General features: G+C 37.8%; 1 protein-coding gene across 1 annotated transcript; it reads left to right on the top strand.

The window, feature by feature from the left end:
* The first annotated feature begins 1,045 nt into the window (after positions 1 to 1,045).
* Positions 1,046 to 4,231, top strand: LOC130844712 (tubulin-specific chaperone A-like). The gene is made up of 2 exons (XM_057720803.1): positions 1,046 to 1,063; positions 3,789 to 4,231. The coding sequence occupies exons 1-2, from the start codon at positions 1,046 to 1,048 to the stop codon at positions 4,146 to 4,148; spliced, it is 378 nt and encodes a 125-aa protein (XP_057576786.1). The 3' UTR covers positions 4,149 to 4,231.
* The last annotated feature ends 11,108 nt before the right edge of the window (positions 4,232 to 15,339 follow it).

Genomic DNA, 15,339 nt, shown 5'->3' with positions numbered 1-15,339 from the left:
ACTCTACAGTGTGTGGGTTTCTCATTGAGGTGGCTTCTCTTGTTGAGGAGTATGAGCTCTAGGAGTGCAGGCTTCAGTAGTTGTGGCACATGGGCTCTGTAGTTGTGGCACATGGGCCTAGTTGCTCCATAGTATGTGGAGCCTTCCTGGCCCAGGGCTCAAACGCAGGTCCCCTGCATTGGCAGGCAGATTCTTAACCACTGCACCATCAGGGAAGCCCTTGGTAGTTTCTTTTAAAAACTAAACATATACCTTAATATGACCTAGCAATTGCACTCCTGCACATTTATCCCAGAAAGATAAAAATTTATGTCTGCACAAAAACCTTTAGATGATTGTTCATGGCCGATTTATTGTAGGAGCCCCAAACTGGAAACAGCCAAATATCCCTCAAATGATGGTTAAGCAAACTGTTTTACATTCATACTACAAACTACTATTGTTGACCTTAAAAATAAAAGTCAGTTATTTTACTAGCAAAAATGTGTTTGTTTGGAAATGGCTGAGGAATTGCAATTCTGGATAAGCAAGCTACAGCAAAAGGCATAAGCAAGTCCAACAAACAAAGGAGAGAAACATTATCTCATAGAGAAAAAGGAGGAATTTGAGAGGGTTTGTTTTGAATGAAAGTCCATTGGAGAAAAGTGAGAGTCCAGGATGATGGTGGTTTCTGTTTTGGCAGAGTTGCTGAGGTAGTCAATGTCTTGTAGAAGATGCAATGTACATCTTTTCCTGTTGGGGTCTGTAATTGACAATTCTTCCTGTAGTTGACATGGAGTGGTACTGCGCAAGAGCTCCCCCTTCTGGCCTTCCAACTCCATTTTAGTGAGATTTCCCTTTAATTTTCACACTATTCAGCAATAAGAAGGGACAAGCTATTGACACATGCAACAACTTGGGTGGGTCTCAAGGGTATTGTGCTGAATAGAAAAAAAAAAAAGCCAATCTTGAAAGGTCAATAGCATATGATTCGGTTTATATAACAGTCTTGAAATGACAAAATTATAGAGATGGAAAGTAGGTCAGTGGTTGTCAGGGGATAGGGATGGTGGGAGAGGGGAAGGTAAGGTGTGACTACAAAGGAGTAGCAGAGGGAGCTCTTTGCAGTGATGGAATAATTCTGAATCTTGATCATAGGTAGTTACACGAATCTACATGTGATAAAATGACATAAAACCAAATGTCCCTCAACAGATGAATGGATAAAAAAGATGTGGTACATATATACAATGGACTATTACTCAGCTGTAAAAAGCAATGAAACTGGGACATTTTTAGAGACATGGATGGACCTAGACACTGTCATACAGAGTGAAGTGAGTCAGAATGAGAAAAACAAATATATGTTAACACATATATGTGGACTATAGAAAAATGGTACAAATCAACCGGTTTGCAAGGCAGAAATAGACACAGATGTAGAGAACAAACATATGGACACCAAGTGGGGAAAGCGAGGAGGGTTGGGGGGGGAAATGAATTGGGAGGTTGGGATACCAAATTGTACACTCTAAATATATGCAGTTTATTGTAATAAATAAAAAGAAAAGAAAATGAGAAAAAAATGACATAGAACTATACATTTGGCATTGTTTTGATATTGTACTATACTTATATGTAACCATTGGAGGAAACAGAGTGAAGTGTACACAGAACCTCTCTGCAACATCTTTGAAATCTCTGAATCTATAGTGATTTCAAATAAGTTAAAGAATAAAAAATGAAAAAGAATTGATTTAAATAAAAATATTAAGTTAAAAAAATTGACAATACACAGGTCTGGCAAAAATTGACATAGTAAATGACTGAGCATATCAAATCCATCCAATGTACAATTACCCCCACCAGGCCACCTGAGGGAGGCTGTGGCTTTGGACTCTTCTCTTGCTTGGCATTGGAGTAGGGTTGCTAGGTAAAATACAGAATGCACAGTGAAATTTAGATTTCTAATAAACAAGGAATATTTTTTTAGTATAACTGTGTCCCATGCATTATTTGGGACATACTTAAACTAAAAGAAATTATTCCTCTAAACTCTTTAATGTTTTTAATGCAGTTATTTATTAAGCCTTAATCTCCTAATTCTAATATCTTTACGAGCCATTTATGAGTCTGCTTGTGTTGACTGGTTTTTCTCTTAATTTTAGGGTATATTTTCTTGCTGCTTCACATGTCTAGTAAATATTTTTTTATATTTTATTTTTGTGCTGGGTCTTAGTTGTAGCACTTGGGCTCCTTAGTTGCAGCATGTGGGCTCCTTAGTTGTGGCTCACCAGCTCCTTAGTTGTGGCATGCGAACTCTTAGCTGTGGATGCATGTGGAATCTAGTTCCCTGACCAGGGATCGAACCTGGGCCCTCTGCATTGGGAGCATGGCGTCTCAACTACTGTGCTACCAAGGAAGTCCCATAAATATTTTTTTATATGCTGGACGTTGAACATACATTGTAGAGATTTGGATTGTGTTATCTTACTCTAAATAATGGTGAGTTTTGTTCTGGCCAGCAATTGAATTGCTAATGGATTAATTTGATCACATATGTCAAGGCTTGGGTTTAGGTTTTGTTAGGGTGTATCTTTCCCCCATTTTTTCCCTTATTCCTAGGGAATCTTCCTTACTCCCAAAGCATGGGCTTCGAGGCCCTCATGTCAGTTTCTGGGAATGTCCTTCCTTGATACTTTGGGAAAGTAGTTATATGATCTCCACCTAATTTACTATAGCAAACATCATGTCCAGGCTTCAAGGAGCCATTCCAGCAGCATGTTAGAGCTCCAGGTGTCGTTGACAGGGCATTAAATTCTTAGTCACAGGAGAGTGCTCCCAGGTCAATAAATTCTCAGGTATACAACCTTTTATTCCACTCTTGGCCCAGCACCCTTGTCTTCTCTTATACCTCCAGTATATATTAGCTCCTGCAACATTTTTGGTGAATAAATTGTTTTGTTTTGTTTAATTTTGGGGTCTTTGTTGCTGCACACAGATTATCTCTAGTTGTGGTGAGCGGGGGCCACTCTTCATTGAGGTGCACGGGCTTCTCATTGTGGTGGCTTCTCTTGTTGCAGAGCACTGGCTCTAGGTGCAAGAGCTTCAGTAGTTGCAGTGCGTGGGCTCAGTAGTTGTGACTCACCAGCTCTAGAGCGTAGGCTCAGTAGTTGTGGCACACGTGGGCTCATTAGTTGCTCCGCAGCATGTGGGATCTTCCCGAACCAGAGATGGAACCCATGTCCCCTGCACCGGCAGGCAAATTCCTAACCACTGCGCCACCAGGGAAGCCCCTTGGTGAATAAATTGTTTCACCCCGAGCAGGATTGTACTTGTGATTTTGGGCCGTGGTGATGACTGACCCTTGTTATTAGTCTGGTGGTGATTCGAGGCAGCAGTGAGGAGAGCACACTTTATCATTTTGTAAGGTACCCACCTCAGGGAAATTCTTCACCTAGTTTCCAGGCAGCAGGAGGCTGCTTGTTTATTAGGGTTTAGGGTGGGAGGCTGCTTCTAGCCTAGCATATTCAGGGAAAACCTGGAGGTTCAGGGTTCTCGGGTGTATCCATTCAGATTTTCCCATACCAGGTATCTGGATCCCATTACTTTTCTATCAGGGATCCTGCATTTAGGATAGAAGATCAATTGTGGTTGATCATGCAGTCTCCTTTGCAGCTCTGCCATCGTTATGATTCAATTCTGTTTCTGATTTTCTGCCTATTCTATTTTCCAGCAGCAGGAGAAGAGGGTTTCTTTAAATCCTTTCTTTGAAGAGCCTCTCACTGGATAAAATATAACATTTCAAGCATCAAAAAGAACTGCAATGGGGGCTGTGCGCATGCGCGCCGCGCCGCGTGAGGCAGATAAGGATCAAAACCCGCGTGGTGAAAAGACTGGTCCAAGAAAAAATGATGTATGAAAAAAAAGCAAAACAGCAAGAAGAAAAGATTGAAAAAATGAAAGCTGAAGATGGTGAAAATTATGCTATTAAAAAGCAGGCAGAGATCCTGCAAGAGTCCCGGATGATGATCCCAGATTGCCAGCGCAGGCTAGAAGCTGCGTATACTGATCTTCTGCAGTTATTAGAGAGTGAAAAAGACTTGGAAGAAGCTGAGGAATATAAGGAGGCACGTTTAGTACTGGATTCAGTGAAGTTAGAAGCCTGAAATTTTTCTGTACAGGGTGTTTTTTGCACTAAATCCTGGGATCCATTCCATAACTCATTATTTTTGACCACTGCTATGTGTTCAGGTAGCATGAGAATGTGATTCTTTTTATGCAGTGCATATATTTTTCTTTGCCTAATTTACTGTGTCAAATAAATGAGTTCATCTAAAAAAAAAGAACTGCAATGAATTGAAACACATCAAATATGTTAATCTATGAGTGCTCTAGTTGATGGTTATCTAGGTCAAGCCTGTCACTCTATTTATATAGAAGAAATAAGTTGCTCACCTTTGGAGGAAGTCAGTGATTCAAATTTTATTCTAAAAACTGGTAAGGGAAAGAACCAAGTATTTTTTCTGCCTTTCTTAAACAAACTATAGGGTTACCAAATATAAGACGAGGAGGGAAAATTATTTTTTACTATGGTAAAATACAGTAACATAAAATTTACCATTTAACCATTTTTAAAGTATAGATTTCACATTGTTGTACACCCATCACCAGCATCTGTCCCCATAACTCTGTTCACCTTAGAAAACAAACTCTACCCATTGAACAAAATCTCCCCATTCTCCCCTCCCCCCAGCCCCTATCAACCACCATTCTACTTTCTGTCTTTATAATTTTTACTACTCTAAGTGTTATCGAGTCTAAGCTTGTGCTGCTTACTGCATGGCAGGTCAATAAATCAAGAGACAAGTTGTTGGGGCAAGGAATAGTGACTTTATTGGGAAAGCCAGCAGACTGGAGAAGATGGTGGACTAGTGTCCCAAAGAACTGTCTTACCCGGATTTGGATGCTAATTTCTTTCATAGAATGAAGAGAGAGAGGTGAGGAGGTAAAGTAAAAATGGTGATAAGTTGTTGCAAATATTTCCTGCTTATGCACAGACTCCAGAGGGGATGTGTTACTTTCTTTTTGCCTGCAGCCATTCACAGGAGAACCTGATCAGAATGTTTCCTGTGAGCTAAACAAAAGTATTTTATTTTAAATATTTATTTATTTGGTTGTGCCGGTTCTTAGTTGCAGCTTGAGGGCTCCTTAGTTGCGGCTCACCAGTTTCTTAGTTGTAGCACATGGGCTCCTTAGTTGTGGCAGGTGGGCTCCTTAGTTGGAGCTCACAGGTTCCTTAGTTGTGGCATGTGAACTCTTAGTTTTGGCATGCATGTTGGATCTTGTTCCCTGAGCAGGGATTGAATCCGGGCCCCCTGCATTGAAAGTGTAGAGTCTTAACCACTGCACCACCAGGGAAGTAGCAGGAAGTCCCATATCTTAGCTTGTGGCTCATTGCATGGGAGGCAGGGTTCCCGGAGATGGGCCATTATGTATACTTTAAGCTATAGGCAACATCCCTTTAGCGATTAACTTGTAGCAAAGCAATAGAATACAAAGTAAAATAAACTTTTATGAAGTAAAAGAAACAGATCCAATATGGAGTCAGATTTGTTCTTACCTAGTATGTAAGGATCTCATATAAGTGGAATAATACAGTATTTGCCTTTTTGTGACTGACTTATTTCACTTAGCATAATATCCTCAAGATTCACCCACATTGTAGCATATTGCAGAATTTCCTTCCTTTTTAAGACTGAGTAATATTCCATTGTATGCATATACCACATATTTCTTATTCATTCATCTGTCGATGGACACTTGGATTGCTTTCACATTTTAGCTATTGTGAATAATGTTGTTATAAACATGGGTATACAAATATCTCTTTGAGACACTGCTTTAAATTCTTTTGTGTATACACCCAGAAGTAGAATTGCTGAGTCATATGGTAATTCTATTTTTAATATTTTGAGGGACCTCCATACTATTTTCCACAGTGGCTGTACCATTTTACATTCCCACCAACAGTGCACAATGGCTCCAAATTCTTCACATCCTAAAAGGGAACTCTTCTACATTGTTTGTGGGAATGTAAATCGGTATGGCCATTATGGAAAACAGTATGGAGGTTCCTTAAAAAATTAAAAACTATTATATGATGGAGCAACCCTACCCCTGGGCGTATATCCAGAGAAAACTCTGATTCAAAAAGCTACATGCGGGCTTCCTAGGTGGCGCAGTGGGCTTTCTAGGTGGTGCAGTGGTTAAGAATCCGCCTGCCAATGCAGAGGTCACGGGTTCGATCCCAGCTCCAGGAAGATCCCACATGCCGTGGAGCAACTAAGCCCGTGTGCCAAAAAAAAAAAAAAAAGCTAATATTGAAAAAAGAAAGAAAAAGAAAAAGCTACATGCACCCCAATGTTCATAGAAGCACTATTTACAATAGCCAAGACATGGAAGCAACTTAAATGTCCATCGACAGATGAACGAATAAAGAAGATGTGGTATATATGTACGATAGAATACTACTCAGCCGTAAAAAAGAATGAAATTCCATTTGCAGCAACATGGATGTACCTAGAGATTATCATACTAAGTGAAGTAAGTCGGAAAGAGAAAAGACAAATGTCATATATCACTTATATGTGGAATCTAAAATATGATACAAATGAACTTGTTTACAAAACAGTAACACACTCACAGACGTAGAAAACAAACTTATGGTTACCAAAGGAGAAAAAGAGGGGTAGGGAAATTAGGAGTTTGGGATTAGTGGATACAAACTACTATATATAAAATAGATAAATGACACTGTATAGCACTACTGTACTGTTCCCTACTGTATAGCACAGGGAACTATATTCAGTATCCTGTAATAAACCATAATGGAAAAGAATATGAAAAAGAATATATATGCGTGTATAACTGAATCACTTTGCTGTACATCAGAAACTAATACAACTTTATAAATCAACTATACTTCAATAAAAAAATTCTCCATATCCTTGCCAATACTTGCTGTATTTTTTTTAATGATAGCCATCCTAATAGATGTGAGGTAGTATCTCATAGTTTTGATTTGTGTTTCACTAATGATTAGTGAGGTTGAGCATCTTTCATATGCTTGTTGGACAATTGTATATGTTCTTTGGAGAAATGTCTATTCAGTTCCTTTGCCCATTTCTGAATCTGGTTGTTTTTGTTGTTGTTGAGTTTTGGGAGTTTTCTATACATTCTAGATATTAATCCCTTATACATGATTTGCAAATATTTTCTCCCATTCTGTGGTTTGCCTTTTTATTCTGTGGATAGTGTCTTCTGACACTTTTAATTTTCATGAAGTTCAACTTGTTTATTTTTTCTTCTGTTACTTGTACCTTTGGTGTCATATCTAAGAAGTCATTGCCAAATCCAGTGTTGTGAAACTTCTGTGTTGTCTTCTAAGAGCTTATTGCTTTAGGTCTTACATTTACGTCCTCAATCCGTTTTTAGCTAACTTCATTCTTTTGCATATGGATATCTAATTTCCCCAGCACCATTTATTGAAAACTGTCTTTTCCCCATTGAATAGTCTTTGGCACTCTTGTTAAAAATCATTTTGCCGTATATATAAGGATTTATTCCCAGGTTTTCTATTCTATTCCAGTAGTCTATATGTCTGTCTTTATGCCAGTACTACCCTGTTTTGATTACTGTAGATTTATAGTAAGTTCTGAAATCAGAATGTGAGTCCTCCAACTCTGTTCTTCTTTTTCAAGATTGTTCTGGTTATTTGGGTTTCCTCGAGATTCCATATGAATTTTAGGATGGGTTTTTCTATCTCTGAAAAAAAGTCATTGGAATTTTGATAAGGATTGGATTGAATCTGTAGATCACTTTGAGTAGTATTGACACTTTAACAATGCGAAATCTTCCAAACCATGAATGTGGGATGTGTTTTTATTTATTTATTTATTTATTTATTTATTTATTTATTTATTTATTTATATCTCTTTAATTTCTTTCAGCAATGTTTTCTATGTTTCACTGTACAAGTCTTTCATCTCCTTGGTTAAAACAATTTCAAAGTATTTTATATTTTTGATGCTATTGTAAATGAAATTGCTTTATAATTTTCTTTTCAGATTGCTCATTGTGTATAGAAATGCAACTGATTTTATGCACTGACTTAGTATCCTGCTACTTTGCTGATTTGCTTATTATTTCTAACAGGTTTTTTTGGTGTAATACTTAGGATTTTCAACTTATAAGATTATCTACAAAGAGAGACAATGGTACTTCTTCCTTTCCAACTTAGATGCCTTTTATTTCTTTTTCTTGCCAAATTGCTCTGCCTAGAACTTCTAGTACTATGTTGAGTAGAAGTGGTGAAAGTGGGTATCCTTGCCTTATTCTTCGAGGAAAAAGCTTTTAGTCTCTTACCATTGATATTATGTTTGCTGTGGGTTTTTCATATATGGCTTTTGTTATGTGTAAATAGTTTCCTTCTATTCCCATGTTCTTTTTTTTTAAACTGAAGTCCATACTCTATTTTTTAAAATACATTTTTATTGGAGTATAATTGCTTTACAACGTTGTGTTAGTTTCTGCTGTACAACAAAGTGAATCAGCTACACGTATACATATAGCCCCATATCTCCTCCCTCTTGAGGCTCCCTCCCACTCTCCCTATCCCATCTCTCTAGGTCTTCACAAAGGACTGAGCTTATCTCCCTGTGTTATGCAGCAGCTTCCCACTAGCTATCTATTTTATATTTAGTAGTATATATGTGTCAGTGCTATTCTCTCACTACATCCCAGCTTCCCCTTCCCCACCATGTCCTCAAGTCCATTCTCTCATCTCCATCTTTATTCTTGCTCTGCCACTAGGTTCATCACTACCATTTTTCTAGATTCCATATACATGCATTAGCATATGGTATTTGTTTTTCTCTTTCTGACTGACTTCACTCTGTATGACAGTCTGTAGGTCCATCCACCTCACTACAAATAACTCAATTTCATTCCTTTTTATGGCTAATATTCCATCGTATATATGTGCCACATCTTCTTTATCCATTCATCTGTCGATGGGCATTTTAAAAATAATTAATTAATTAATTGGCTGCATTGGGTCTTCATTGCTGCACATGGGCTTCCTCTAGTTGCAGTGTGCGGGCTTCTCATTGAGGTGGCTTCTCTTGTTGTGGAGCATGGGCTCTAGGTGCATGGGCTTCAGTAGTTGCAGCATGTGGGCTCAGTAGTTGTGGCTCTAGAGCACGGGCTCAGTAGTTGTAGCACACGGGCTTAGTTGCTCCATGGCATGTGGGATCTTCCTGGACCAGGGATTGAACCCATGTCCACTGCATTGGCAGGTGGATTCTTAAGCACTGTGCCACCAGGGAAGTCCCTGTTGATGGACATTTAGGTTCCTTCCATGTCCTAGCTATTGTAAATAGTGCTGCAGTGAAAATTGTGGTACATGTATCTTTTAAAATTATGGTTTTCTCAGGGTATATGCCCAGTACTGGGATTGCTAGGTTATATGGTAGTTCTATTTTTAGTTTTTTAAGGAAACTCCTTACTGTTTTCCGTAGTGGCTGTATCAATTTACATTCCCACTAACAGTGCAGGAGAGTTCCCTTTTCTCCACACCTTCTCCAGTATTTATTGTTCCTAGATTTTTTTGATGATGGCATTCTGACTGGTATGAGGTGATACCTGACTGTGGTTTTGATTTGCATTTCTCTAATGATTAGTGATGTTGAGCATCTTTTCATGTGTTTCTTGGCCATCTGTATGTCGTCTTTGAAGAAATGTCTGTTTAGATCTTCTTCCCATTTTTGGATTGGGTTGTTTGTTTATTCCCATGTTTTTAAGTGTTTTTATTATGAAAGCATGTTTGAACTTTGTCTAACGCTTTTTTTTTTTTTGCATCAATTAAGATGATCGTGTGGTTTTTCTCCATTCTGTTGATGTGGCTTATTGATTGATTTTCATGTGTTGAATCATCGCATTCTATGAATAAATTCTATGCGGTCTTTGTGTATAATTCTTTCAATATGCTGCTGAATTCTGTTTGCAAGTATTTTGTTGAGGATTTTTGCATCAGTGTTCATAAGCAATTCCACTTCTGGATCTGTGGTTTTCTTATAGTGTCTTTTTTGTCTTTTGTATCAGGGTAATGCTGGCCTCAGAATGAGTTAGGAAGTATCCCTCCTGTTCAATTTTTTAAGAAAAGTTTGAGAAAGATTGATATTAATTCTTTACACATTTGGGAGCATTCACCCATGAATCCATCAGATCCAGGGCTTTTCTTTGTTGGTAGATTTTTGATTCCTGATTCAATCCCCTTACTAGTTGTAGGTCTGTTCAGATTTTCTATTTCTTCATCCTTTAATCTTGGTAGATTTTGTGTTTCTAGGAAATTTTCCTTTTCATCTAGATTATTGAGTTTGTTGGCATTCAGTTATTCATAATACCCTTATAATCCTTTTTATTTCTGTAGAATTAGTAATGTCACCACTTTCATATCCAATTTTAGTAATTTGAATCTTTTTTTCTTAGTCCATTAGCTAAAGGCTTGTCAATTTTGTTGATTATTTTGAGGAATCAATTTTTTGGTTTCATTGATTTTTCTCTATTGTTTTTCTTTTTTTTTTTTGGTGCTATATGGATATGTTATTTATTTACTTATCTTTTAAAGAGACAATAAACTGCATATATTTAGAGTGTATAATTTGGTATTTTTCTTATTAGTAATGTATATATGGCAATCCCAATTTGTAATCTGTATTTCAATTATTTATTTTTTTACAGTAACCATAATTATCTGCTTTATTTCTTGCTTATAGATGTTTACATGCAAATATTTTGGCCAAGTGAGTAGTTGGTGAGGAAATGCAGCACTAGTTTTTGTTTAAAAATCACTTGCATTCAGGTGATAACCATAATTGTATTTATTTCATTTGTATATCAAAGTACTTTCATATACTTCATTCTAGTTGATCCTTTAAAAAATGTTATATTTAGGGAATCTTAACAGTTGTTACTTCCATTTTACTGAAGAAAAAAGTGGACTCAGGTGAACAGCTTTGTAGAGCTGGGACTGGGATATGGCCACGGAGGCACGTAGGGCACGATCTTTAACAGCAAGGTGCTCACTCTTGCACTAGGACAAGGGATTAGTTTCCAAAATTTACAAACAATTCATGTGGCTTAATATCATCAAAACAAACAACCCAATCAAAAAATGGGCAGAAGATCTAGATAGACCTTTCTCCAAAGAAGACATACAGATGGCCAAGAGGCACATAAAAGATGTTCAACATCACTAATTATTACAGAAATGCAAATCAAAACTACAATGAGATATCACCTCACACCAGTCAAAATGGCCACAAACAATAAATAAATGTTGGAGAGAGTGTGGAGAGAAGGCAACCCTCCTACACTGTTGGTGGGAATGTAAATGGGTGCAGCCACTATGGAAAACAGTATGGAGGTTCCTTAAAAAACTAAAAATAGAGCTACCATATGATCCTGCAATCCCACTCCTGGGCATATATCCAGAGAAAAACATGATCCAAAAGGATACATGCACCCCTGTGTTCATTGCAGCACTGTTTACAATAGCCAAGACATGGAAGCAACCTAAATATCCATCGACAGAGGAATGGATAAAGATGTGGTGCATATATACAATGGAATATTACTCAGCCATTAAAAAGAATGAAATAATGCCACTTGCAGCAACATGGATGGACTAGAAATTGTTATACTGAGTGAAGTAAGTCAGAGAAAGAAATGTCATATGATATAGCTTACATGCAGAATCTAAAAAGAAATGATACAGATGAACTTATTTACAAAACAGAAACAGACAGACAATGAACTTATGGTTAGCAGGGGGGAAGAGTCGGGGGAAGGGATAGTTAGGGGTTTTGAGATTGACATGTACAGACTGCTATATTTAAAGTGGTTAACTAACAAGGACCTACTGTATAGCACAGGGAGCTCTGCTCAATATTCTGTAACAACCTAGATGGGAAAAGAATTTGCAAAAGAATAGATACACATATATGTATAACTAAATCATTTTGCTGTACACCTGAAACTATCACAACATTGTTAATCAACTATACTCCAATATAAAATAAAAAGTTAAATATTTTTCCTCAGAAAAAATATCTAGTTGAAATTAGATTCTGGTCCTAATTATGTCACCTGCTGAATTGTGTGATCTTGGGCAAAACTCTACACCTGGAACTAGTATATTTCAGTTATTCTGCTCCATCTTTATTTTTCTTTTCTTTCCTTTTCTTTTCCTTCTTTTCCTTCCTTCTGTTTAGTTTGTTCTTTTCTAGTTTCTTATTTTGTAAAGTTAGGTTATTGATTTGAGATCTATCTTGTTTTTTTGTTTTTGTTTTGTTTTGTTTTTTGGCCGTGTGGCATACGGGATCTTAGTTCCAGTGGGAGTGCAGAGTCTTAACCATCAGACTGCCAGGGAAGTCCCTTTTTAAAAAATTAATTAATTAATTAATTAAATTGGCTGTGTTGGGTCTTTTTTGCTGTGCGCAGGCTTTCTTTAGTTGCGGTGAGTGGGGGCTACTCTTCGTTCTGGTGTGCGGGCTCCTCATTGCTGTGGCTTCTCTTGTTGTGGAGCACAGGCTCTAGGCGCGGTCTTCAGTAGTTGTGGCACATGGGCTCAATAGTTGTGGCTCATGGGCTCTAAAGCGCAGGCTCGATAGTTGTGGCACACGGGCTTGGTTGCTCTGTGGCATGTGGGATCTTCCTGGAGCAGGGATCGAACCCGTGTCCCCTGCATTGACAGGCGGATTCTTAACCACGTGCCACCTAGGAAGCCCCTCTTGTCTTTTTAATGTAAGCATTTATAGCTATAAATTTCCCCCTTTGTACCATTTTTGCTGAGTCCCATTAGTGTTGGTTATGATGCTTTCATTTTCACTTGGCTCTAAGTATTTTCTAATTTCCCTTCTGATTTCTTCTTTGATCCTTTGATTGCTTAAAAGTGTGTTGTTTAATTTTTATAATTTTGTGAATTTTCCAGTTTTCTTTATGTTACTGATTTCTAACTTCATCCCATTTTGGTCAGAGAAGATACATTGTATGATAACTTTTAAAATCTATTGCAACTTAATTTGTGCCTAACAGATGGGCTATCCTGGAAAATGTCCCATGTGCACTTGAAAAGAATGTATATGCTGTTGTTGTTGGGTGGTGTGTTCTATTAGATCTGGTTGGTTTATTGCATTGTTTAAATCCTCTATTTCCTTAATTATCCTCTGTCTGGTTGTTCTATTATTGTGAGAGGGGTATTGAAGTCTCCAGCTATTATTGTAGAACTATTTTGCTCTTCAGTTGTATCAGTTTTGCTTCATATATTTGATCTGTCATTAGGTGCATAAATTTTTAAAAATTTATTTATTTAGCTGTGCTGGGTCTTAGTTGAGGCATGCAGGATCTTTGTTGCCGTGTGCGGGATCTTTAGTTGTGGCATGCAGAATCTTTAGTTGCGGCATGTGGGATCTAGTTCCCTGACCACAGATTGAACCCATGTCCCCTGCATTGGGAGCATGGAGTCTTAACCACTGGACCACCAGGGAAGTCCCATAAATTTTTATAATTGTTATATCTTTTTGCTGTATTGAACATTTTATTAACATATAATGTCCTTCTTTGCCCCTTATAAACTTGTTTGATTTAAAGTCTATTTTGTCTGATATTAGTATAGCCAGTTCTGCTCTCTTTTGTTTACCGTTCGCACAGAATATCTTTTTCCATCTTTTCACTTTCAACTGGTTCATGTCTTTGAATTTCAAGTGAGTCCCTTGTAGAAGTATATAGGTAGGCCATGTGTGTTTTCCATTCTTCCAATCTGTCTTTTATTTGGAGAATGTAATCTACTTACATTTAAAGAAATTACTGATAAGGAGGGACTTCTGTCATTGTGTTGTTTTCTGTACAGCCTAAGCTTTTTTTTGTGTGTGTGGCTGTGTTGAGTCTTCATTGCTGCATGCAGGCTTTCTCTAGTTGTGGCAAATGGGGGCTACTCTTTATTGTGGTGCACGGGCTTCTCAGTGCAGTGGCTTCTCTTGTTGTGGAGCACAGGCTCTAGGTGTGTAGGCTTCACTAGTTGAGTCACATGAGCTCAGTAGTTGTGGTGCACAGGCTTAGTTGCTCCACAGCATGTGAGATCTTCCCAGACCAGGGATTGAACCCATGTCCCCTGCATTGGCAGGAGGATTCTTAACAACTGCGCCACCAGGGAGGTCCCTGTATACCCTAAGTTTTTTTGTCCATCATTTCCTCCATTCCTGTCTTCTGGTTTTTAGTCAACTTTTTGTAGTGAAATGTTTAAATTCCTTTCTCATGTCCTTTTATGTATATTCTTTAGCTATTTTCTTTGTGACTACCACAGGGATTATATTTAACATCTTAAAGTAAAACACTCTAACTTAAATTTATGCAAGTTTCACCTCAATAACATGCAAAATCTCTGTTCTTTTACAGCTCCGCCCCACCTCTTTTAGTTGTCGTCACAAAATGACATCTGTAAACGTTGTGTGCCCCAAAACAAAAAGCTAATAATTCTTTTAAATGCATTAGTCTCTTAAATCTTGCAGAAAACAAATACAGTTGCAAACCATTGTCACAATAATACTAGGTTTTATAATTGCCTATATATTTACTTATATTGCGATCTTTATTTATCCATATGGCTTTGAGTTACTGTCTAGTGTCTTTTCATTTTACTTTGCAGGACTTTCTTGAGCATTTCTTGAGCAGGCCAGGTCTACTGGTCACAAACTCCCTCAGCTTTTGTTTATCTGGGAATGTCATGATTTGTCCCTCCCCCGCCCCCCCCACCCCCCTGCTGCCTTTTTTTCTTTTTTCTTTTTGCTCTGCCTCACGGCTTAGAGGATCTCAGTTCCCCAACCAGGGATTGAACCTGGGCTGTGGCAGTGAAAGCCTGGAATCCTAATCACTAGGCCACCAAGGAACTCCCTCTCCTCCCTTTTGAAAGACCATTTTTATGGATATAGGATTCTTCATTGACAGTTGTTTTTTTTTTGTTTTAGCACTTTGAATATATTGGCCCACTGTCTTCTTTGCCTCCAAATTTTCTTTTTCTTTATTTTATTTTTTTATTTATTTATGCTGCACTGGGTCTTAGTTGTAGCATATGGGATCTTTTTAGTTGCAGCATGCGGACTTCTTAGTTGTGGCAAGCAAACTATTAGTTGCAGCATGTGGGGCTCCAATTTTTCTGATGAGAAATCTGCAGATAGTCTTTTCGAGAATCCCATGTATTTATTTGCATCTCTTTTGCAGTTTTCAAGATTCACTTGAAAG

This window comes from Hippopotamus amphibius, chromosome 2, assembly GCF_030028045.1.
Source record: "Hippopotamus amphibius kiboko isolate mHipAmp2 chromosome 2, mHipAmp2.hap2, whole genome shotgun sequence".
In the NCBI taxonomy this organism is placed as follows: Eukaryota; Metazoa; Chordata; class Mammalia; order Artiodactyla; family Hippopotamidae; genus Hippopotamus; species Hippopotamus amphibius.
This window is presented reverse-complemented; position numbering and strand designations above follow the sequence as displayed.